The sequence below is a fragment of the Anomaloglossus baeobatrachus genome, chromosome 2 (genome assembly GCF_048569485.1).
Source record: "Anomaloglossus baeobatrachus isolate aAnoBae1 chromosome 2, aAnoBae1.hap1, whole genome shotgun sequence".
Lineage (NCBI taxonomy): Eukaryota > Metazoa > Chordata > Amphibia > Anura > Aromobatidae > Anomaloglossus > Anomaloglossus baeobatrachus.
In genome coordinates, this window is record NC_134354.1 from 535,042,368 (window position 1) to 535,067,878 (window position 25,511).

At 46.7% G+C, this 25,511-nt stretch overlaps 1 protein-coding gene across 2 annotated transcripts in view; it reads right to left on the reverse strand.

Annotated features, from left to right (window-relative positions):
- Nucleotides 1-5,271: 5,271 nt before the first annotated feature.
- Nucleotides 5,272-25,511, reverse strand: part of LOC142291801 (cytoplasmic FMR1-interacting protein 1) — a 186,337-nt gene continuing 166,097 nt past the window's right edge. For both annotated transcript variants that reach the window (XM_075336624.1, XM_075336623.1), the window contains exons 26-31: nucleotides 13,262-13,392; nucleotides 10,539-10,611; nucleotides 10,284-10,378; nucleotides 9,260-9,498; nucleotides 6,926-7,073; nucleotides 5,272-5,867 (exon numbers count right to left, since the gene is read on the reverse strand). In XM_075336624.1, coding sequence (XP_075192739.1) covers nucleotides 5,703-5,867; nucleotides 6,926-7,073; nucleotides 9,260-9,498; nucleotides 10,284-10,378; nucleotides 10,539-10,611; nucleotides 13,262-13,392 — 851 coding nt within the window. In that variant the 3' untranslated portion in view covers nucleotides 5,272-5,702. The remainder of the gene's footprint in view (nucleotides 5,868-6,925; nucleotides 7,074-9,259; nucleotides 9,499-10,283; nucleotides 10,379-10,538; nucleotides 10,612-13,261; nucleotides 13,393-25,511) is intronic.

The window sequence follows — 25,511 nt, forward strand, 5'->3', positions numbered from 1 at the left end:
TAGAGAAGTGAACATTCAATTCACGCGCAACTGCTTTGGTGGACATTCCTGCAGTCAGCATGCCAACCGCAGGCTCCCTCAAAACTTGTGACATTGTGTTGTGTGATAAAACTGCACATTTTAGTGGCCTTTTATTGTGGCCAGCGTAAGGCACACCTGTGCAATAATAGTGTTAAATTAGCATCTTGATATGTCACCTGTGAGGTGGATGGATTATCTCGGCAAAGAAGGAGTGCTCTGTAACAAAGATTTAACAAATTTGAGATCAATATTTGAGAGAAAAAAAGGCACTTTGTGTACATAGAAAAAGTCTAAGATCTGTGAGATAAGCTCATGAAAAATGGGAGCAAAAACAAAAAAGTATTGTGTTTATATTTTTGTTCAGTGTATTTAGGTAAGAACCTCAATGTGACACCTTTATAGAGCTAAATGTCATTACATTTAACCCCTTCAGCCCCAAGCCTATTTTGATACTAAAGACCAGGACATTTTTTGCAATTTTGACCAGTGTCACTTTATGAGGTTATAACTCTGGAACGCTTCAACGGATCCTGGCGATTCTGAGATTGTTTTTTCGTGACATATTGGGCTTCATGTTAGTGGTAAATTTAGGCTGATATTTTTTGCGTTTTTGTGAAAAAAACGGAAATTTTGTGAAAATTTTGTAATTTTCAAACTTTTTATTTTATTTTTATGGTCTAAAACCAACGAGACATATGACACAAAATAATTAATAAATAACATTTCCCACATGTCTACTTTACATCAGAACAATTTTGGGAAGAAAAAAAAAATTTAAAGGAAGTTATAGGGGTTCAAAGTTTATGAGCAATTTCTCATTTTTACAACAAAATTTACAAAGCCACTTTTTTTTTTTTTTTTTTTTTTTTTTAGGGACCACAGCACATTTGAAGCGATTTTGAAAGGTCTACATGACACAGAACACCCAAACGTGACACCATTCCAAAAACGGCACCCCTCACGCTACTCAAAACCACATTCAAGAAGGTTAACAACCCTTCAGGTGCTTCACAGTAACTAAAGCAATGTGGAAGGAAAAAATTAACATTTTACTTTTTGCAACAAAAATGTTAATTTAGCCTCAAATATTGCATATTCACAAGGTTGGCAGGATTAAATGAACCCCCAAAATTTGTTGGGCAATTTCTTCTGAGCACGCAGATACCTTATATGTGGCGAAAGACCACTGTTTGGGCGCACGGCAGGACTCGGAAGGGAAGGAGCATCATTTGACTTTTTGAACAGAAAATTAGCTGGAATCGTTAGCCAAACCATGTCGCGTTTGGAGAGCCCCTGAGGTGCCGAAACAGTGGAGCTCCCCCACATGTGACCCCATTTTAGAAACTAGACCCCTCATGGAATTTATCTAGATGCTTATTGAGCACTTTGATCCTCTGGGGGCTTCACAAAAGTTAATAGAGTTGAGCCGTGAAAATAAAAAAAAAAAAATTCTTTTACCACAAAATGGTTACTTCAACCAGGTAGCTTTTTTTCCACAAGGGTATCAGGAAAAATGGCACCATAAAATGTATTGTGCAATTTCTGAGTACACAGACACCTCATATGTGGTGGAAATCAAATGTTTGGGCGCACAGCAGGGCTCAGAATGCAAGGAGTGTCATTTGACGTTTCAAACGCAAAATTGTCTGGGATAATTAGCGTATTCCATGTTGTGTTTGGAGACCCCCTGAGGTGCCGAAACAGTGGAGCTCCCCCACATGTGACCCCATTTTGGAAACTAGACCCCCATGGCATAGAAAAAAAAAACAGGGCGCACGCACGAATGTTCTGCAAAAAAGGGGGGGGGGGTGACTAGGTGGGATGGAAAAAAGAAGTCCTGTCCAAAGTAGAGTACGACTGCAGGACGATTGCTGATCAGGTACCTTAACTGTTCAAGTTTTGTTTTTTGTTTTTTTATTTGGGGTGCACAAAAAAAGCAAAAACTAGAGCAGCAATTACGTACCTGATCAGCCAATCACGTAGCTGATCAGCACTTCGCGGCAAGCAGGTGGGGGAGGAGGGGGGGGGGGGAGAGAGGGAGTAGGAGATGCGATTGGGGATAGTTAGAAAAGAGCCACGAACAATACTTACAGGATGGATCAGAACAGCGGCAGATGAGTGTGGGGGGGGGGCTATAGATGGGGGGGCAGCGGCATATAAAGGGAGCATCTGTGAATGTGAGACGGCGGCGGCTGGGATAGGGTGGGGCGGATGGGAGAGGGCGCAGTGGATGCAGGAGCGGCAGAGGATGTGGGGGATGGGAGGGAAGGGGAATGGGAGGTGAGATTGGGGATAGTTACCCCACAGGATGGATCTAGGCAGCAGGATCATAGGAGATGAAGGAGGCAGCAGATCGGTGAGGGTGAGAGGTGGGAGAGGGAGCGCAGCGCAGATCATGGAGGAAGACAGGTGAGCAGAGCACAGATCCCGGGGGTGAGAGGTGAGGGAGAGCGGACAGCAGATCCCGGGGGTGAGAGGTGAGGGAGAGCGGACAGCAGATCCCGGGGGTGAGAGGTGAGGGAGAGCGGACAGCAGATCCCGGGGGTGAGAGGTGAGGGAGAGCGGACAGCCCATCCCGGGGGTGAGAGGTGAGGGAGAGCGGACAGCCCATCCCGGGGGTGAGAGGGGAGGGAGAGCGGACAGCCCATCCCGGGGGTGAGAGGGGAGGGAGAGCGGACAGCCCATCCCGGGGGTGAGAGGGGAGGGAGAGCGGACAGCCCATCCCGGGGGTGAGAGGGGAGGGAGAGCGGACAGCCCATCCCGGGGGTGAGAGGGGAGGGAGAGCGGACAGCACATCCCGGGGGTGAGAGGGGAGGGAGAGCGGACAGCACATCCCGGGGGTGAGAGGGGAGGGAGAGCGGACAGCACATCCCGGGGGTGAGAGGGGAGGGAGAGCGGACAGCACATCCCGGGGGTGAGAGGGGAGGGAGAGCGGACAGCACATCCCGGGGGTGAGAGGGTAGGGAGAGCGGACAGATCATCCCGGGGGTGACAGGGGAGGGAGAGCGGACAGCACATCCCGGGGGTGACAGGGGAGGGAGAGCGGACAGCACATCCCGGGGGTGACAGGGGAGGGAGAGCGGACAGCACATCCCGGGGGTGACAGGGGAGGGAGAGCGGACAGCACATCCCGGGGGTGACAGGGGAGGGAGAGCGGACAGCACATCCCGGGGGTGACAGGGGAGGGAGAGCGGACAGCACATCCCGGGGGTGACAGGGGAGGGAGAGCGGACAGCACATCCCGGGGGTGACAGGGGAGGGAGAGCGGACAGCACATCCCGGGGGTGACAGGGGAGGGAGAGCGGACAGCACATCCCGGGGGTGACAGGGGAGGGAGAGCGGACAGCACATCCCGGGGGTGACAGGGGAGGGAGAGCGGACAGCACATCCCGGGGGTGACAGGGGAGGGAGAGCGGACAGCACATCCCGGGGGTGACAGGGGAGGGAGAGCGGACAGCACATCCCGGGGGTGACAGGGGAGGGAGAGCGGACAGCACATCCCGGGGGTGACAGGGGAGGGAGCGCACATCCCGGGGGTGACAGGGGAGGGAGCGCACATCCCGGGGGTGACAGGGGAGGGAGCGCACATCCCGGGGGTGACAGGGGAGGGAGCGCACATCCCGGGGGTGACAGGGGAGGGAGCGCACATCCCGGGGGTGACAGGGGAGGGAGCGCACATCCCGGGGGTGACAGGGGAGGGAGCGCACATCCCGGGGGTGACAGGGGAGGGAGCGCACATCCCGGGGGTGACAGGGGAGGGAGCGGGTAGCCAATCACGGGGGTGAGAGGTGGGGGGGTGCGGGCAGCACATCACAGAGGGGGCGAGCAGCACATCACGGAGGTGAGGGGGCAGGCAGCCAATGACGAGGGGGAGGGGCCGGGCAGCAGATCGGGGGGAGCGGTGGCACTGTGGCAGATGGAGGGCGGAGGCAGCGGATCGGGAGGCTTTTAGCCGGTTTCATACAGTGCAATGGCAGCGCGGCAACTTCCGGGTCCCATGCTCCGGTTACATAACAGCATGGGACCGAAGCTTGTCGCCCTGCCGTTGCACTGTATACACTCACTGTGTGCTGGCGTGCTGCAGGGACTGACAAGTGAAGCTGATGGGGGCGGTCACCGGCAACAGGTCCACTGTGATTGGAGAGATCGGTCACAAGGCCGATCTCTCCAATCAGAGCTACTGGAGCTGGGGGAGGGTGATCCAGTGAGGTCACCCAGCTCCAGCCAATGGCCAGTGCTACAGCTGCACTGGTCAGGGCTGGATTTCAATGTTTCAGTCACTTTAAATGGCTGGAACATTACAGTGGCTGTGATTGGCTGACGAACGCCGCTCAACCAATCACAGCCTCCGTAGATCCGGGTAGGAGACACCACCCCTCCTGAGGTCAGGTACAGGTCCCCTCCTCCCCGAATCTGCGGTTTGTGTTAACCGATCGCAGTCAATAGGGGGCTCCGGTGCCGCAATTCCGCCATGACGGAAAGATCCGTCCTTGGTCTTTAAGGCCCAGGGCACCATGACTGATCTTTCCGTCCATGGTCGTGAAGGGGTTAAGGGGTAAATGAAGAAGTGGCCATGCTAAAACCCCACAAAAGTCCTGCAAATTACCTGTCCTACATACTGACCCTTAAAAAGGAAACTGTCAGCAGGTTTTTGCTACCTCATCTGAGAGCAGAATGATGTAGGCAAAGAGATCCTGTATCCAACGATGTATCACTTATCCAGGTGCAGCCGTTGTGACACAATTTGAATTTTTAGATTTGGCATGTAGCAGAGCTGAAAGAGCTGTCCTGCCCACACCAGGCTCTCTATAGAGACTGTACATCGACAGTAAGGTATCATTCAGAGGAGAGGGTGTGCTGGACTGCCGTGTATTTGACATTGTAGTCCAAGTAAATAATAAGTTTATTTTAGGATTTCACTGCCTAAACACCCGAGCTGCCCCCTTATGGTATGTACACACTCAAACTGTGCCTCATAGTGCCGGTACTGCACTGGCTGCACCTTATACATGAAAATCCTGATGTTTGGTTCCCTTTAAAATAAAATAGAATTAACTGTCTCACAATCGGACAAATTATTGCATCAAACTGTGAAACAAAGTGAATTGATCCAGTCAAGAATTTTCCTACAAGCAAAAGCAGCAGTCTAGCCAATGATCAGTTATGCCCTGAATAAGCCACAGATTGTATATTTTTAGATAACAGCAAGTGGTTGTTGAAGGCGAAAAAAAAGCCAAATCAAGCCATATGTTAATATAAACTTTTATTGAAAATTTAATGAGGAATGGTTGATTGGAGATTACATTTTTACAATTCATAGAGATACATTGCTATTAGAAAGTACAATAAGAACCCAATAATTACAGTTATGCATCCTTATCCCCAAATGTGAAAATTATTCCTAAAGAGAATTACAGATAGAACTGGTAGTGTTATACAGCATGACTACATAATTGGAAAAATAATTTACTATGCAGACAATACAAAACTGAGCTAAGATTAAGCCATGTAAAGCATCCCTTGTCTAACCTCTTCAGAGGAAACCCTTGTACTGAGTATTCATAGCTCGCCATTCATTGTTATAATGATGGCCACCTTATTTGCAGCTTCTACCAGCGAATCCAGTATGATAGTCATTATACAGTGGTAATGCCATGTAGATATTACAGTGAAGAAAGGCCTTAGTTGCTGGCCAGTGACTGGTGAATGGGTGGCTGAAAGCATCGTACATGTTCTACAGATGTATTTTCTCCATCTCCAGACTTCAGATACTTATCCAAAATTGAAAAGATCTCATCATTTAGAATCTGGAACTTGCGGATACGTTCAACCATTTTCTTTAAAGGCTGCATAAATAAAATAAAGATGGTTACTTAAAGGCACCGTAACAGGTAAGATCTTTGAAACTTTTAGAAAAAACAGGGACGACACTCTTCTCAATGGCATGTCTGCGGTACAGAAAAGTGGACTATTATGCAGGCTGTCATTTCATATAACTCTGGGAGGTGCGGAAATATCCATTCTTACCACTTCTATTGCCAGTGGTTACTCGGGCAGGGGATTAATTCTTTCACTAGTTGCTACTGAACATTCATGAAAGGATGATCATATCAGTCAGCCCCTGTGTAACAATGCCATATCTGTAATACTATCTCAAATATATGGCTGGTGACAAGCTTTAGGGTCCCGTCACACGTAGCGACGCACCAACGATCCTACCAGCGATCCGACCTGGCAGGGATCGTTGGTGCGTCGCTACACGGTCGCTGGTGAGCTGTCAATCAGGCAGATCTCACTGGCCACCAGCAACTCGTGTAATGATGCTGCGCTTGGTAACCAGTGTAAATATCGGGTAACCAAGCAAAGTGCTTTGCTTAGTTACCCGATATTTACCCTGGTTACCAGCGTATACCGCTTACAGGCTGCCAGTGCTGGCTCCCTGCACACGTAGCCAGAGTACATATCGGGTAAGTAAGCAAAGCGTTTTCCTTACTTACCCAATATTTACCCTGGCTACGTGTGCAGGGGAGCCAGTGCTGGCAGCCTGTAAGCGGTGTACACTGGTAACCAGGGTAAATATCGGTTAACCAAGTAAGGCGCTTTGCTTAGTTACCCGATATTTACCCTGGTTACCAGCGTACACCGCTTACACAGAGTCGGTGCTCGTTGGTCTCCCGCAGTCAAACACCAAATGCGCTGATGTGTGCTGCACAGCTGGAGAGCAACGAGCAAAAAATGAACCAGTACTGTGTGTAACGATCAGCGATTTCAGAGCAGGGGCCAGGCCGCTGCTTAGTGTTACACACAGCGAGATCGCTGATGAGGTCACTGGTACGTCACAAAACCTGTGACTCAGCAGCGATCTGAGGTGCTAGTGAGTTACCATTTCCAGTAGTTTACCTACCACGCTCTTGATGATTTCATCTTTGCCATCATGTTTCTGCACCTTTAGCAGATGATAGCAGAAGTCCATGACATCAAATCTTCTGTGTTGTCCAAGGAGCACAATGATCATGCACCCGGCCCAGTGCAGTCCATCACCAAAACACTGCCTGTAACAGCAGGAACAAGTCTTAGAAGCATAAGGATCCAGAATGGGTGCCAAGCTCAGAATATAACAGGTTCCATATTCGCATAGATAGTGGTTCACAACGTATTAGGAAACCTGGCACTGTGAGGATAATGCCTGAATGCAATTTGCTTTCTACAATACATGCGGTTGGCTGCCAAGGTGCCGTGCTGGGACCAAGGATCTATATCTGGAGACTTACTCAGGCATTCTCAGTCAACGGTGAGTGGTTCTTTCCTCTTTTTTTTAATACAATTTGATAATGCCTGAATGATATCAATGTGGACAAGTCTAGTGTTCTGTAAAAACAGACAATGTTTAATTAATCCGTTTCTAAAGCCACCCAGAGAGCCTGGCGACCAGGAGGAAAACTCCTGGCAGCCGTAGGCTTTGCGTCATAGAGATGCCGCTTCAGTTACCGCTCAATACACAGTGAGCGGCAGCTGTAACTATGCGTGGCACTGACAGCCAGTTCTGCACTGATGCACTGCTGAGCTGGTTGGCAGTCAGTTCCGAGATGTGGTTACAGCCACCCGCTCACTGTGTATTGAGCAGCAACTGAATCCGCTTCGGACGCACCTCGGCATTGCCCAGGAGAAATAAAGTCTATTTCCTCCCAGTAGCCGACTTTTCAGTGCAGTAGTTGGGTGGGATTAGAATGCTGTTAACCTGCAGATTAACCCCAATATCTACAGGTTAATAGCGGGTTTTTTTTAAAGGTAACCTGATGCCAGGATTTATCCGAACTAATTAAAGCGCTGCATTTGACATTAAATGCTCATTACAAGCAACCCCAATGTTAAGGGAAAGTTGCTTGTATAATCTTAACCCTTTCAGCCCCGGGGCACTTTCTGTTTTTGCGTTTTTGTTTTTTGCTCCCCTTCTTCCGACAGCCGTAACCTTTTTATTTTTCCGTCAATCTTGCCATATGAGGGCATGTTTTTTCCGGGACAAGTTGTACTTTTAAATGAAACCATAAGTTTTACCATATGGTGTACTGGAAAACAGCAAAAAAAATTCCAAGTGTGGAAAAACTGCAAAAAAAGTGTGATGGCACAATAGTTTTTGGGATGTTTTATTCACGGTGTTCACTATATGGTAAAACTGATGTGTGGGTATGATGCCTTAGGTCAGTGCGAGTTTGTAGACACCAAACATGTATAGGTTTTCTTGTATCTAAGGGGTTAAAAAAAATTCACAAGCTTGTCCAATAAAAGTGGCGCACGTTTTGCGCCATTTTCCGAAACAAGTAGCGTTCTCATTTTTCTGGATCTATGGCTCAGTGACTGCTTATTTTTTGCGTCTCGAGCTGTCGTTTCTAATGGTACCATTTTTGCGCAGATGCTACGTTTTGATCGCCTGTTATTGCATTTTGCGTAAAACTTGCGGCGACCAAAAAACATAATTCTGGCGTTTGGAATTTTTTTGCCACTACGCCGTTTACCAATCAGATTAATTGATTTTATATTTTGATAGATCGGGCATTTCTGAACGCGGCGATACCAAATATGTGTATATTTATTTATTTTTTAACTCTTTAATTTTCAATGGAGGGAAAGAAGGGTGATTTGAACTTTTAGGTTTTTTTTTTTTTTTATTTTACTAGTCCCCCTAGGGGGCTATAGCGATCAGCAATCCGATCGCTCTTATCTATCTGCTGATCACAGCTATAGAGCTGTAAACAGCAGATTCAGTCACTTCCTGTTTCTCTCTGCTCTCGGCCAAGGGAAAACGAAAGTGAAACTTCATAGCTGCAGGCGTCATCACATGACCCTGTGCTACGATGGCAAGCACCGAAAGTCACGTGATCACAGATTTTGGCATCGAGATTTAAGGGGTTAAATGTTGCGAGTGGAAGCGATTCCACTCGCAACATGCAGGCACACATGTCAGCTGTTGAAAACAGCTGATATGTGTGCCGACCGCCGCTGCCTGCCCGCGGCAGGGGGCGGGGCTTAACGGGACACGCTCCATGACGGATATATCAGTCCGTGGTCGTGAAGGGGTTAAAATGAGCATTTTCATCTTTTGTTCCGGCATATGCTAATTAGTTTGACTAGTCGTAGTGGTGTGTAGTTCTGCTGAGCAGCCAACCGATATCACGCCCTTACAGACACAGTTATAGTCCCTTTAGTGCCCCAAATTTGTATGGATATTAATGCTGCTTACTCTACGGTAAATTCATGTGTGCCCACTGGGATGCAGTAGACAAACTGCATAGCACTCCACAGCCGGTGAAATTCTACACACTCATCAACATGCATCACTCCATTGCTGGGTAGGGGTCCACGCCAGATGGCATCATCAAGGAAGGTGCGCACCCTGGAAAGAATCACTTCAAACATCGACAGGCCGCAGCAGAGACGCTCTTTGGTCAGCAAATCACCCTCTCTTGCTATGGCAATTTGCTGAAAAATACAAAGAGAAAACATGGACATGGAAAAAAGGTTATAATTCTCCCTACCCAATAAAAAACAACTTCGTTTTTTCAAGTACAATGTCCAGGACTGTGCAGAAGACGGGGCCACAATTTCCCTTTAGTACAATGTCCAGGACTATGCAGAAGCTGGGGCCACAAGTTTCCTCTAGTACAATGTATACGACTGTGCAGAAGCCGGGGCCACAATGTACAGGACTGTGCAAAAGCTGGGGCCACACGTTTCCTCTAGTACAATGTACAGGACTGTGCAAAAGCTGGGGCCACACATTTCCTCTAGTACAATGTATGGGACTGTGCAGAAGACGGGGCCACAAGTTCCCTCTAGTAAAATGTACTGGATTGTGCAGCAGCCGGGGCCACAACTTCCCTCTAGTAGAATGCATAGGACTGTGCAGAAGACGGGGCCACAATTTCCCTCTAGTACAACGCATAGGACTGTGCAGCAGGCAGGGGCCTCCTTTCCTTCACTTATCAAGTACTAAATAGGTTTCTATATAACTGGCTCCCAGGTATTCTCAGGCTTTGTCTGACAGCTCTTTAATCACAGTCTCCTACTTCTTTACCAGGTCTATTAATTATCATTCATTACATTGCTAATGTGTTTACTACTGTCCCTGGATAATGCTGAATTGGAAACAAATAATGTCTGCTCTAAAATGGAGGGGTAAAGCAAATACCACAATAAACCCCTTCAATATTCACAATATTGCACAGACAAGATGGCTCTCAGCAAACCGCAACATCAGCACTTACCTGCGGAGTCCCTAATCTTTCTATGAGAGGCACCAGGTGGAGTGGTGCGTACTTGGATTCTAACCTCTTCATCTTCGCTTCTAGACGTTCTCCCTCTGATACAAAGCATTAAGAAATACAAAAGCAGCCATGTCATGCAATCAGAAATGTTATATGTTATTTAACATTAATACTGTAACTTTTTTCCCCAACTTTCAATATTACTATATTAAAAACACACAACTTGATGGGATAAAGTGAATTTCCTAAACATACCTTTAACATGGACCCGGGGCAGAATGTTCTGGAAAGGTGCAGCATGGAGCAGGTCACACACCTCTTCTAGGGACTAAGGTTAATGGAAAAAAAGCATGGGTCATTTCTATAGAAACGTTACAACCAATTTTCATACATGTTCCATAGATTTTGCATCACGTGGAGCTTCAATTATTCTTTGTTACTCTTTGTTACTAATAAATAAAACTTTTCTTCCAATTAGTGCCTAATGTTCCGGCTAAATGAGAGTAAATTGCTGCCCTCCAATGACTTGGATAACTCTGTTGCTACGCTGCTGAGCACTGGAAAGCAAGCGATTAGCCATCATTTTCCATGACCACTCAGCCCTACAATCAGATTCGGCGCATCATACTTGTTCTCAGATGGATGTGATTCAGTGAATGCAGAATATTGTTCTGCCAAGGTGAGCAAACTGCACATCACATTGTCACTTTTGTCCGCACAGGTATAGACATGTGGCCGAGAGATTAATGGAGAACAATAACAGTAATAGCGCTATTATATGCTCAATTATAACGGACGATTGGAGCTAGCTGACAATTATCCCACAAAGACGACCAGAATAGAAATTATTTTCATACTATACAGGAAGAAGAATGAAACATGGTTTTCTGCTGTACAGAACAAGTAAAACGTAAATTAAAGTAAAATAATGTAAGCAACTGGTCCGTGAAATTATCTGCACTCCATGTACAATGCAAAGTAGACAGGATCAGGTTCTAGAAGCAGGTCGGAAATAAAAATATAAATCTGACAGTGAGTGCCATTCTAAACGGAAGCGGTTAGATCAAGAAATGCTAATTACCTGCAGATACAGGGATAATCTGCAGGTAATTAGCAATTAAACAGTCTAGCTGTCTTAGTACAGCAGCAACTACAGGGAGAAAATAAAGCTATATTCTCCCAGCATCAGCTAGCTTAGGGTTATTAGGGCGGTGCAAGAAAAGGTCACAGTCTCCGCTCACTACACAGTGCGCTGTAATCACTCCCAACACAAATGACTGACAGTGTGTGTGTGTAGTGTGCATGCATTTGCGTGTGTGTCAATGTGTCAAGGTGTGATTACAACTGCACACGCAGTACAGTGAGAGGTGACCAACTGCCCTGTGGCACCGCCCTGACGACTGGACACTGCGTCCGCGCTAAGCTTGGTAAACCTGGATGGAAACACCATTTGCTGGCAAATTATCCCTATATCTGCAGGCAAATGGCGTGTATGGACTTAACATGTTCCATTCAGGATGGGTTTCAAGCATAGGCATAACCATCATCATTGCAGTGACCGTGACCGAGCCCAGGGTATCATGAGGCCCGCTGGCCACAGTGTCTGTTTCAGCTGGATGTACATCCGAGAAAGCGCTTCCAGCTGAAATACATAGCAGTGCAGGGACCCGATGTGCTGGCCACCGATCAAGGCTATTTATAGTCACTGTTCCCCACGCCCATAATCCAGGACATGGGGAGCAGAGACTATGCTGGCACCCGGTAGCTGACTGTGCTGTAAATGGCCACGCCTTGCATGACAGTGACGTCATGCGCTGCGCCATTTACATGCTGGTCAGTTGCGGCATGCCATCATCGGATTAGGACACAGGGGGAGTGGAGAGAGAGGGAGTATAATCGTTTATTTTTATTACTGTGTGCGGCGCCTGGGTTTATCATGTGTATCAGGATGGGGACATTATGGGGACATGCATAAAAGGATGGGGTCATTATATATATATATATATATATATATATATATATATATATATATATATATATATATATATATATATATGAGGATGGGGTCTCAATGTGGACATATACCAGGATGGGCCATGATGGGGACATATATACCAGGATATGGCCATGATGGGGTCATACGCCAGGATGGGGTCATGATGTAGACATATATACCAGGATGGGGGAGCCATATATTCCAGCACATAGCCATGATGATGTCATACACCAGGATGGGGGGACATATTTACCAGGAAGTGGCCCAGGATGGGGGTCAGCACTATACAATGAAAGGGAAGGGGGGGTCAACTCATGTCTTTATAGGATTCAGAACGCTAAAACAGCCCATACATCTGACCAACGTGTGTGTGTTTGGAGACACATTAACCAAAGTTGGTGACTTTGGTCACAGCATGTTCTCTGCAGAACGGTTGCGTTGCAGCTACATGAAAAAATATGGTGAAGACTAATTATGCTTTAATATAACAGAATAAGCAGTATTTACACACCGCTGCCTTTGTCACTAAAGGGCTGCTTGTTTGCCGACAAGGCTGCACACCAATCATTGACGGGAGAGCACCGTTGCAGGCCAGCCAAACACTGCTAATTAGGTGAGAGGGAGAGCAATTACCATAAATTAAATGTACTTACACAGCAATTGCTATAATTTAAAGAAGAATAACTGGAATTTTGGCCACTCAGATATATTGCCCATGCAATGGCAGCTTAAGGGGAAATGTACTATTTACAATGTGTCCGTCCATATGATTCCAGAATTGTTGGGGTCTGCCAGAACAGGAGGTACTCCTACACAGCTTCCACTCTGACTTATACAGAGGACTCCCCCTGTATGATGTAGAGGTGTTTGTTGTGGGCATGAAGAGCTCTTTAATATGGCATCTATACCTTGCTGTGAAAAAATGGTCATGTCTCTTGCATCCATAATGGACATGTATGGGGAGTCAGATTATTGTACATACCAGGCTTTGTTCTATAAGAAGGCAGAAGAGGAGGGCATTGCCCACTTCCCTCAGATTTTGGAAGCACACAGTCTTCAGCTCAGCATATTCCACTATATCCTTCAATTGATGATGGAAGAACTCCAAGATTCCTAATGTATAAGACAAAACGAAAACCGCAGAAGTTAGATAAGCACCAATACCTATTGCTGATTAGGGATCATAATACATTTATTTTTACTCGCCTATATATCGCCATTAGTTTTCACAGCACTTAAAGGGAACCTGTCATCAGAAATTTTGTACTAAACCTAAAAGCCTAAAAGATTCCCCCCGGATACCAGAGAGCCCGCCCCCGTGTACCATTATCAAGATCTGAATACAAAAAGGTACCACTTTACAAAGTCTTTATTTTGGTCAGAAAGGGGGCACATAAACAACAGGAACCTTGCTAGAATGCAGCCCAGGAGCTGCAGAGGGGGAATCTTTTAGGTTTAGTGCAAAATTTCTGATGACAGGTTCCCTTTAAACATCACTGTCCCCTTTGGGGCTCACAATTTACATTTCCTAACAATATGTCTTTGGAGTGTGGGAGGAAACCAGAGAACCTTGGGGAAACCCATGCAAACTGGAAGACCATATAAACGCCTTTCAGATCTTGTCCTTGGTGGGATTTTTTGTTATCCAATACATTTTTATTGAAGCATTTTAAACACATTACAACTAAGCAAACAGGAATTTATAAATTACAGCTCATAGTCGGCACACTGCCACCAAGATATGTACTCATTTATTTAAACATTCCACCACTTTTACAGTCATTTTGCTAGCAATTCAGAACCACAAGAGGATCCGTACTAGCCAACTATAGTTTAGTTTATTATCAACGGGGAAGGGGGAACAACAGGGGGAAAAGAATGAAAGTACAGGAAAAAAAAATGAAAGGGAAGGAAGGGGGGAGGGGGAGATGGCAACAACTCAACCCCAACCTTCAGGCTGGAAACCAAATTATTCATAGCTTCTAGATCAACATGAGAGTGGATGTCTGTAGTGACAACTTTTATGGGGAGGAAGGGGGAAGGAAGCATGCTGGAATTGTTAACATCAACCTGGATACAGAGAGCACCTCTGCAGGGGGGCTAGGTGCGAGATAGGGGATGCATATATGGACACCAGCCAGGGGTCCCAGACTTTAAAGCTGGGTTCACACATAGCGACAACGACGTCGCTGTTACGTCACCATTTTCTGTGACGTAACAGCGACCTTGTATGTCGCTGTTATGATCGCTGCTTAGCTGTCAAACACAGCGACGTCATAACGTCTCTACATGTGCAGAGAGCAGGGAGCCGTGCACACTGCTTAGCGCTGACTCCCTGCACTCCTAGCTACAGTACACATCAGGTTAATTAACCCGATGTGTACTGCAGCTACATGTGCAGAGAGCAGGGAGCCAGCACTGGCAGTGTGAGAGCGGCGGAGGCTGGTAACGAAGGTAAATATCGAGTAACCACCTTGGTTACCCGATGTTTACCCTGGTAACAGCTTACCGAAGCTGCCAGATGCCGGCTCCTGCTCGCTTCATTTCGTCGCTCTCTCGCTGTCACACACAGCGATCTGTGCGTCACAGCGGGAGAGCAACAATAAAAAAACGAACCAGGGCTGTGTGTAACGAGCAGCGATCTCACAGCAGGGGCCAGATCGCTGCTCAGTGTCACACACCGCAAGATCGCTAATGAGGTCACTACTGCGTCACAAAAACCGTGACTCAGCAGCGATCTCGCTGTGTGTGAAGCACCCCTAAGAATCTTATTTTTTGCTCGAATGGAGTGGGCTAGATAGTACTCATATTGGCATTGCAGGTTAATCCTTCTATGCAGTTCCGCTCCCGTGGGTGTCTGTAGATTTCCAAGTGCTGCTCAGACATTGTCTGGCTGTTATTAAGATATGAACAAACATTCCTCTGAAATCTTGGGGGTATTCATCTACTCCCATACTTAAGATTGCCAGGCCTGGGTTAGGGTTGATATGGATGCCAGTCCGTTTGCTCATTAAGCTAAAAACCTCTATCCAGAACGGCTTAACTCTTGGAAAGAGCCACCAGCAATGTCTAAGTGAACCCCTTTGGAGGCAGCCTTTCCAACAGAGCGGCAAATATTTGGGACATAATGTGCCATGTTAGCCGGCGTAGAGTACCACCGTAGGTGGACCTTCTTTAGTTGGTCTAGATGGTTAATGCATTTGGAAGATTTTTGAACCCATGCTGTCACCTTGTGCCAATCTGAAGGGGAGGCAAATATTCCCAAGTCAGATTCCCATTTGCTCATATATGGGAGTTTCAGCTCGTCCGTTGGGTTGTTCAGCCATTTGTAAGTCGGTGATATTCCTTCAGACCTTATTAGGTTTTTAAACACTAAAGCCTTAGAAGTAGGAAGCATAGGGTTCGATTACAATGGGAATTAAGTAAGTTAGAAAGTGGCGTATTTGATAAACAAAACTCCCCTCAAGGAGGGGTGCTCATCTAGTAAATCCTTAAAAAGACGACTATCAGAGATGGAAAATAGATATGCAAGGATCGAAATGCCCGCCTCTTCCCTTTTGGCCAGGTTCAAATACGGGATTTACGACTCCAACAACCTTAGTGAAATTTCTGCCAATGTGATCTGTATTTACAGTTCAGGTCACTTCGCCATATTAAGAGGGAGGCCGCCATAGTAGGGAGACAAGAAGTGACTCGAGATTGGTTTAGATATTCCGCCTCCATCTTTCTCGTCGAGCCCTGACGGGCCAGAGGGTTTTCAATCTGAACCCACCTATGAGAGCTCTCATGGCTCCACCACTCTTTTAGGGATTCGATTAGAGAGGCCTTATAATATGCCATTACATTCGGGGTACCCAATCCTCCCATGCCATACGGGAAATGCATTATTTTACCAGCGACTCTAGCTCTTTTATTAAACCCATACAAATTTATAAGCTACAGCCTGAAGTTTTGTCAAAAACTTAAAGGGAATTTTTAGATCGAGGCAGAAGAACAATAAAGTAATTTGGGCAAGAAAACCATCTTAGAAAGGACTGTATCCTTGCCATCCAGGACAGTGACAGCTTTTCAAATCTACCCAGTTCCTGCTCTAGGGCTTTTGACCAAATTATCAAGGTTTTTCCTGATCAGATACTGGGTAGGTGTCAGCGTAATGCCAAGGTACAGGATACCCCTACTCACACCACTTGAAGGGAAAGGCCACCTCCAAATTACATCTGGTTTGGGCGGATACATTAAATGGCAGAATCAGAGACTTAGCAGCATTCAACTTATAGTATGACACTTTAGAGAAAGCCGACAAAGTGGATACCACTGCTGGTATAGAGGATTCAAGGTCAGAGCAGGAAATTACTACATCACCTGCATATAAACCGAGTTTATGCTCAAACCCCCCCCCCACGCTAACACCAGTAATAGCCAAATTCCCCCATTTAGCTTCCACCAGAGGTTCCACTGTCAGAGCAAATATGATAGGGGACAGGGGACAACCCTGGCGGGTGCCATTAGAGATGAAGGACCTTGATGAGAGAAAATCTGAGGCCAGGACCAATGCGTTTGGATGAGAGTATAGGGCTAGAATAACAGACTTGATGACTTGCCCATTAGCCCGAATTTTGTAAGAACTCCCTCCAGATACCCCCAGTGCACCCTGTCGAAAGCTTTCTCAGCATCAAGAGACAGGAATGCACTGGGTCTACCCAACCATTCCACCACCCCAATCAGGTCAATCATCCATCTGGTGCCGTCCTTAGATTGTCTGCCAGCTACGAATCCCACCTGATCTGGGGCAATCAAAGATGGAATTATTTTATGAAGACTAGTTGCAACTATTTTTTAGTAAATTTTTAAATCACAGTTTAGAAGTGAGATCGGCCTGAAATTCCCTGTAGTGTCTGCAGGTTTTCCCAGGTTAGGTAGTGTAGTAATAACTGCTTCTAAATTATCCAGAGCAATCAACCCCGACAATTGCCACAGATTAAAGGTCTTTAACAAAAATGGGGATAGTATGGGCTCAAATTGTTTGTAGTATTCATCTGGCAGCCCATCAGGGCCTGGGGCCAAGTTATGTTTAGCTATTTTAATGGCGTCTAAGATTTCTTGTATGGTGAAAGGGAGGTTCAGTGTCTGACACACGAGGTAGAGCTTGAGGTTTTCCAGAAAATCCTGGATATCCGCTTGTGATGGTAGAGGGGTTTGAGTTGTCTTTTAAGTTATAAAGGGCCGCGTAAAATTTAGCAAAAGCTTCAGCTATCTCAATAGGGTGTTTTATAGTTGTCCCATTTGGACCCTTAAGGAATAAAATTTTAGCTTTAATTTCCAGCCTTTTTGTTCTTTTTTTTTTTTTTCAACAGGGCGCCAGCTCTGTCCTCCATAGCAAAAAATATGGATTTATTCTTTTTGAGATTATGCAAGAGGAGTGAGCACAGTTGGAACCTATATGTAAGAATCTCAGACATTTTTGGCGTTGGGCAAGTCTTATTGAGGGTTTCTAGGTGGTGGATGCGGGATAAAATACCTTTAATTTCTGGTTATGTTTTTTCCTAATAGAAGCTATTTTAATAAACTGTCCTCTAAACAACTAATTTGTGAGCAGCCCACAAGGTCTTATCCGAGACTTGCCCGTTATTGTGTCTGAAATATTTTGACAACACGGATGCCACTTCATCATACATATTTTGGTCACTCAGTAGACTAGTATTAAAGGGGTTATCCGGCTTCTTTTGACTTTTTTTCATTATTACACTATTGGGCTACATTGGGGCAGGTAAGTAGATAGAGACCACTTACCTGCCCTGCTGTCAGCCCCTCTCCCCCGGCTCAGAGTGGTCATGTGACCGCTCCTGCCGCGATTTTGCTGCTTCCGGTCATTTCATGTCTACATGGGCAGGGCCATGTTGACATGCAAATCTGGAACAGCATGCCGCCTCCCTGCTGGGCTGTACAGTGCGTGGAGTAACCGCCCCCCTTCCCTGCACCCTCCCACACATTTTCCAGCACCCCGTACTCTGCCCACAACCTCCCACACACTCCGTAGTCTCCCTCTCCCGCCTCCTGTGCCCAGCTACGTGTGCCCTGAATGCCAGCCGATTCAGTGTCCAGTTCAATAAGGCAAGGAACACTTGCTGTCAGATACACTGTCAGTGCTGTGTCCCCAGTGCTTTATCATGTTTACTGCCTGACGTCCTGGGAACTGTCTCCCCCCCTCCCTCCCCCGTGCGTGCTGTCTGTGTCATCATGGGTCATCTGTGTATGTGCATCAGTCTGTGTCCCGCGCCAGCCCCGCGGATGCCCGCACTGCAGAGTGTCAGTGTTTGCCCCACTCTACAGTATAAGCTGCTTCTCACCCTGCAGTGCGTGCAGCTGCGGGGAAGACGAGCGCTGCTTGTCATCACTGCCCGTGCAGTCTGTGTCCCGCTCCCTGCCAGCCCTGCAGCTGCCCGCACTGCAATGTCAGTGTCTGCCCGCAGTATCAGCAGCTTCTCACGCCGCGGGGCTGGCAGGGAGCGGGACACTGACTGCTAAAGTTAGATGAGATAATTACCTGCTGTGACGATCTCCTGCCTCCTGACGTCACTGCCTTCTCTGCCCGTCTCGCGGGCAGCCCGAAACTGTCACTAGCAGTGACGTCACGGGCTCTCGCGATACTGCGTAGAACTCGGCAGGCATAGAAGTCCGTGACAGCGCTGACATCAGCAGAGCAGGAGATCGTTACTGCAGGTAATGATCTCATCTAACCTCCTGACGGCAGCGCTCGGCATCCCCTGCAGTGACCTGGGCTGACCTATTGATGTTAGCTCAGGTCACTGCACAGCTCTCCCAGCCAATGGGGAACATTTTGTTCTTCATTGACTGGGAGTCTCATTGACTATGGTATGGATCGCCGTGCAACCCCCTTATTGGATTACGCCGGACCCGGATTTGAGTGTTCTTGTCAATAAATTGTTGAAAGAGGGAATGTGGGGAGTGTTTTTTCAAATAAAACTTTTTTTGTTGTCTATTTTTTATTTCTGACTGACTGGGTTGGTGATGTCGGGTATCTGATAGACGCCTGACCTCACCAACCCCAGGGCTTGATGCCAGGTGACATTACACATCTGGCATCAGTGTTTATTTACTGTCACTTACAGATTACTAAGGGGGGGGGGTGTCTCATAGACCCTGACGATTAATATCTGGCTTAGAGGCAGCTGTGGGCTGTGATTAACTTCATATTAGCCTGATTGCCACCGCCCCAGAGCAACCAGGAAGAGCCAGGTAAAGTGCTGGGATTGTCACATCTAATGGATGTGACAATCCTGAGTGGCTGCAGGCTGCTATTTTTAGGCACGGGGCGGCTCAATAAATAGGGGTCTCCCCAGCCTGACAATACCAGCCCCCAGCTTTTGTGGTTTATCATGCCTGGGTACCAAAATTCGGGGGGACTGAATTTCGTTTATTTTTAAATTCTTTTTGTAAATCAAGAAAAAAGCCGCATGCAGTTCCTCTTATTTGGATACGCAGCCAAGATAAGCGCACGGCTGGGGGCTGTATACTGTAGCCATATGCTTTTTCTGTTCTTGGTGTCATAATATGGGAGAAAAACACAGTGAAAAATTTTATGCGTTTTATACCACAATAATGATCCGCAGAGTTGAATTGCTTTCCCGCTCATCAACAGTCTTGGCGCCCGTGATTGGTTGTAGGCAGATGCTGTCACATACGCTAAGGGTGCGTCTGACTGCAACCAATCACAGGAAACAGGACAGCCGGAGGACGGGGAAAGCAGTGCATATGAATGAGCAGTAATTAGCGGCCCAGCAAGTGAAGGAGAAGACACGAGAGCAGTGTACAGCTGCAACGGAGCCTCGGTCAGTATGAAGCGCTTTCTTCTTTTTTTTTTTTTTTTTACTTTACTATTAATTTTTAATTTCACAAGTTCCTGATCCGGATCACACATCCGGAATCCAGGGCCTGGTTCTGCCCAACAATAGCCTCTGATACTCTGAGGGCTGTTTACCCCTACACTGACTGATAGAACGAGTTTTTTCAGTAGCTACTCTGAAAAGATGACGCAAAGTTTCGTGAACCTCCATTTTCACCAACCCACAAAGTACAGTTTCATCAACACAGTATGCTAGCCCCGACACAACCCACCACATTTTATAATGCCTCACACACAGTATAATGCGCTTCACATAGACATCCAAATACTATAATGTCCCCCTCATACAGCCCAGCAAACTATATTTTGGCCCCTACACAGATCAAAACAGTATAATGGCTGCCCCACCTAATGATTAAAAAAATTACTCATCTCTCCCCATTCTCCCACTGCTCCAATCTTCGCAGCAGGTGTCTTGAATGTTCGGCACTGGTCTGCAGAGGGTGCGTTGAAGTGACATCATTGTGCCCTCTGCACTGAGACATCAAAGCTCATAAGCACAGGGAGAATAATGGAGGAGTGAGCCGTCAGATCATTGCTTTCAATTATATTGGCATTTATAGTTAAGTTGAACGTGCAATACAGAACGGAGGAGGGTCCAGTGCAGGCCCTGGAACTGGCCCCCTGACTCACAGGTCCCTTAGTAGCAACGTGGTCTGCCGCCATGAGCGGTACACAACTGTATATATCTTTCAATTTTAAATAAATAAATTATATATTATATATATATATATATATATATATATATATATATATATATATATATATATATATATCTATATCTATATCTATCTAATATATAAAGCTGAGTGTGAATGTGTGTGGTGTGTGTGTGTGTGTGTGTGTGTGTGTGTGTCCGCTAAAGGAATCCGCACTCTCTCATTTACAATAACGTTTTTTTGCACAGATGACCCATGTGACCCAGGGAACGTTGTAGACTACAGTTTCACAGGAAAAGTTAACCCTGCGCTTTACAGTTACTCTCCAAAAAACATGACTCCATTAAAGTGAATGGAGCCTGGAACTACAGTTTATTAATCTCAGCTGTGATTGGTTACTATAGTAACAAAGGACAGTGTTAGTATAAGAGGTAATAAGATGTCAGTGGGGAGACGGATAGAGAGAGACAGACAGGGAAAGAAAAGAGACGGAAAGCTAGAGACAGACAGAGACAGACTGTGAACGAGACAGACGGTGAACGAGACAGACGGTGAACGAGACAGACGGTGAACGAGACAGACGGTGAACGAGACAGACGGTGAACGAGACAGACGGTGAACGAGACAGACGGTGAACGAGACAGTGCGGAAATGAAAGCCACCTGACAGACCTGCATCATGCTAGTAGTGACATAGGCATGCTGTGATGTATGACAGCATGACCAAAATATCATGTAGCCCAAGGAAAAAATAGTGGTCAAGATTTTTCACAAAAATCTTCAGTAATTATATTTTATTGTAGATGATGATTATTATTATTATTATCGCACTATTTCTTGCTTGCTGCTACACAGTGTAGATATGTGAATCCTCACATCACATGCAGCAGACACAGTTGTCGACAGTCAGAATGAATGGTCATGTGACCACTCGTATGCAAGCTGCACACTCCACATTCGGAGCCCAATGTGTCAATTCATATAGTGACACAGAGGGATAAGCCTGTAGAATCTATGTGCATATATCTATCTATCCATACATACATACATACATACATACATACATACATACATACATACATACATACATACACACACACACACACACACACACACACACACACACACACACACACACACATACACACACACACACACACACACACACACACACACACACACATACATACATACATACATACATACACACACACACACACACACATACATACATACATACATACATACATACATACATACACACACACACACACACACACATATATATATATATACACACATAACTATATGACACAAACCACGCACACACACACACATGTACCATACATACATGGCGTATATAGCTACTATAGACTCACATTGGGTGCTATATATAGTCTGCCTTACACAGTATTCATTTATCTATAAGGCTACTTTCACACATCCGGTTTGAGCACTGCGGCTCAATCCGGCTGTGAAACCTATGCAACGGATGCGGCGAAAACACAGCATCCTTTGCATAAGTTTTTACATGCGGCCCGTCCGTTTTTTTCCGGTTGCGGCACGCTACTGAGCATGCGCAGTGGGAAAAACCGCATGCGGCGACCGAATGCGTTTTTTTCCACATCACGCCGCATCCGGCGTCCATAGGCATGCATTGAAAAATGCGCCGCAGTGGCCGGTTGCGGCGCGATGCGGTTTTTATTGCCGGAGCAAAAAACGTTGCAGGGAACGTTCTATCCGGCCGCGGCATCGACTAAATCTGCCGCATGCGGCAAAAACCGGACCGAACGCAAGCCCCTGCGGCACAATACGGCACTAATGTAAGTCTATGCAAAAAAAAAACGCAACCAGCGTAAAAAAAAAAAACTTGCGGTTTTTCTGCAGAGCGCCGTATTATGCCGCAGAGCAAAAACCGGATGTGTGAAAGTAGCCTAAGGGGTGAGGAACATGTAACAACTCTCTGTTACCATTGTTGATGGGATGTGAGCTGATCGCTGTGTCACAGATGAGAGAAGCTCGATCTCTGCTCTGTCACATACTGAGAGGTCAGGTGCTGGGCAGAACACTGACAGCCATTGAATGTGCAGAGGGAGGGCAGGGGGCGTTTCTGGACACTGAGGCCGGGCAGGGGGCGTTTCTAGACACTGAGACTGGGTGGTGCCAGCTCTGACTGAGGTTTGGCAACCAAGAATACAGGAAATTGTCATGTTTGTTGGAGCTGAATGTAAACAAGGTACTGCAGAGAATAAAGGGTGAATTCAAGAGGAACAAAAGTTAGAAAACTAAAAATAATGTAGGGGTGATTTATATGACAATACAGCACAGATTAGCTTACAATTTTTTTTGGAGTGTATGTCGGATAACTCCTTTAAGTCACCATCTGGGAGCATTGGAAATACAAGATTCTTGTATTGCCATGGATATTGGAGCACGGTCTGACCACGCTATCAGACCGATAACAGCAGCAACACATTTGCTTATAGTCTTGCTATCTATCAAGAAAAAGGTCAATTCTGCTATATGATCAGTGCCTAGAGGAACATAACGTATAGTTCCTTTTAGATGCATGGAGGTACCTCCAGATGTCATGCAAGTGGAATTCAGCATTTAGTTGCTTCAAGTCCTTTCCTGACGTGGAACCCCAGACAAGTAGTCCATAGACCACAGTCCCCACAGATAATTTCATTCCCCTGGGCGGTATCCTTGAAGACCTGGAAAAAATTCCTGGCAAAAGTTAGTTGTGAGGAGTTTGGAACCATTGATGAGGCACAAAAGGATAATATATCTACCGTCCACACCGTATATTGCATTCACCAACTTGAAGGCCACCAAGTTCTTAACCAGAATAGCCACTCCTCCTTTTTCTTAGATTCATTTGCGAAAAAAGTATGCTGAAACCTTGGATGACGTCGTTGTTGTCTTGGGGGAGAAGGTGGGTCTCCTGTATACATGCTATGTCACACTTTGATGCCTCCACCTGTCTTCACATCATGGACCTCTTCGCTGAGAGTTGAGACCATTCACATTAAGAGACATTATCTTGGGGGTGTGGCCTGGACCTCATGTAGAGAGGAAGCAGCGTGGGTGAGCTCCTGCCTGGATCCTGAATTATCCTGCACATCGGCCTTGCTGACAGGCACTACCGACCCTGGAGGGCTGCAAGACAACTTATAACACCCAGGGAAGCGAGCACAGCCAGGATATGCCGACCCGCAGTAGCAATAAAAGGGACAGAGACGCGCAGGAGCGTGCCTCTGAAGAATCCAATATGGCGCCGCCAGCATCCACACCATCCCGAGCTGGAGCAGTGGGAGTAGCAAGCAGGTTGGAGCGGTTTGCCAGAGTGGCCCCTGGCACAGAGCCTACCTGCAACAAGGCACCCGATGGCAGCGCTGAACGGGCCCTGGAGCAGGGAGAAAACATACCCGACAGTGAGACTGTGAGTACCCTGGGCCCTGCATGTTCAGCAGCACAAGGTATGCAGACACACAGGCCTGTGCTGGCAGAGGGAGGAGGGGGAGATGTGGAGCAAACAACACCTGTTTTCACTGAGGCCATACTGAGAGACATTCTGGCAGCAATTAACTCTTGCAATACCACATTGGCCACTCTAAGCAGCCAGATGGGAACTGTCACCTCAGATATGGCCTGTATTAAACGTGAGCTGCAAGGGGTGACTGTCAGAATGGGGGAGTTGGAAGAAAGAGTGAGTACAACAGAGGATAAATTGCCCCCAATGTCACGAGAGCTGGGAAAGGCCACGCAAAATATCTCCACACTGCTAAACAAGGTGGATGATTTGGAAAATCGCTCCCGCAGAAGTAATTTGCGACTGGTGGGGGTCCCAGAGAGGATGGAGGGCAATGACCCACTGAATTTCTTTGAAAAATGGCTTAAAGACACCATGGGAAAAGACATACTGTCCCCTTTCTTCACCATTGAAAGGGCGCACAGGGTCCCTGCGCGTGCCCCACAGCCGGGAGCACCCCCACGTCCTATTCTGATTAAACTACTGCACTATAAAGATAGGGACACTATCCTGCGCAGAGCCAGAGATATCAAAGAACTTGTAATTGATGGGAGGAAGATATCAATATTTCCTGATTTCTCCATGGAAGTGCAACGTAAAAGAGCGCAATTTATTGAGATCAAAAAACGACTGCGCAACCTGCAAGTGCCATACTCCATGATGTACCCTGCTAAGCTGCGGATTGCTGCGAACGGAGAGACTCATTTTTTTGATACGGCTGGGGCGGCATTGTCTTGGCTGGATATCAATGAGAGATCCCTGAGGAGGAAGAATACCTGAGATTTCCCTTTCTGCCGCCAGGCGTTGTTTTTGTTTGGGACGCTATGCTGGTGAGCTCATTACAGTTAAATTCATCTAGGATCCAGGTTGGGAGACGGCCGGTTCATTGTGGACACCCGCTGCACTAGCGAGTTGTGGACCCCCTCCCTGCATGGACTTGGGGCGTGTTTTTAGCCCTGATTCTCTCTATTTGGGAGAAATGTGTAAGATACACTTGATTTTGAGGGCAGGGGCACTGCGCACTGGTGTGCGGAGCCCTATCTCTCTCCTTGTTTTTCTTGTTTATTGTTGTATGATGCAATCTGTTTGGGAAGTGTGGTGTGCCTCAGTCGTGTCGC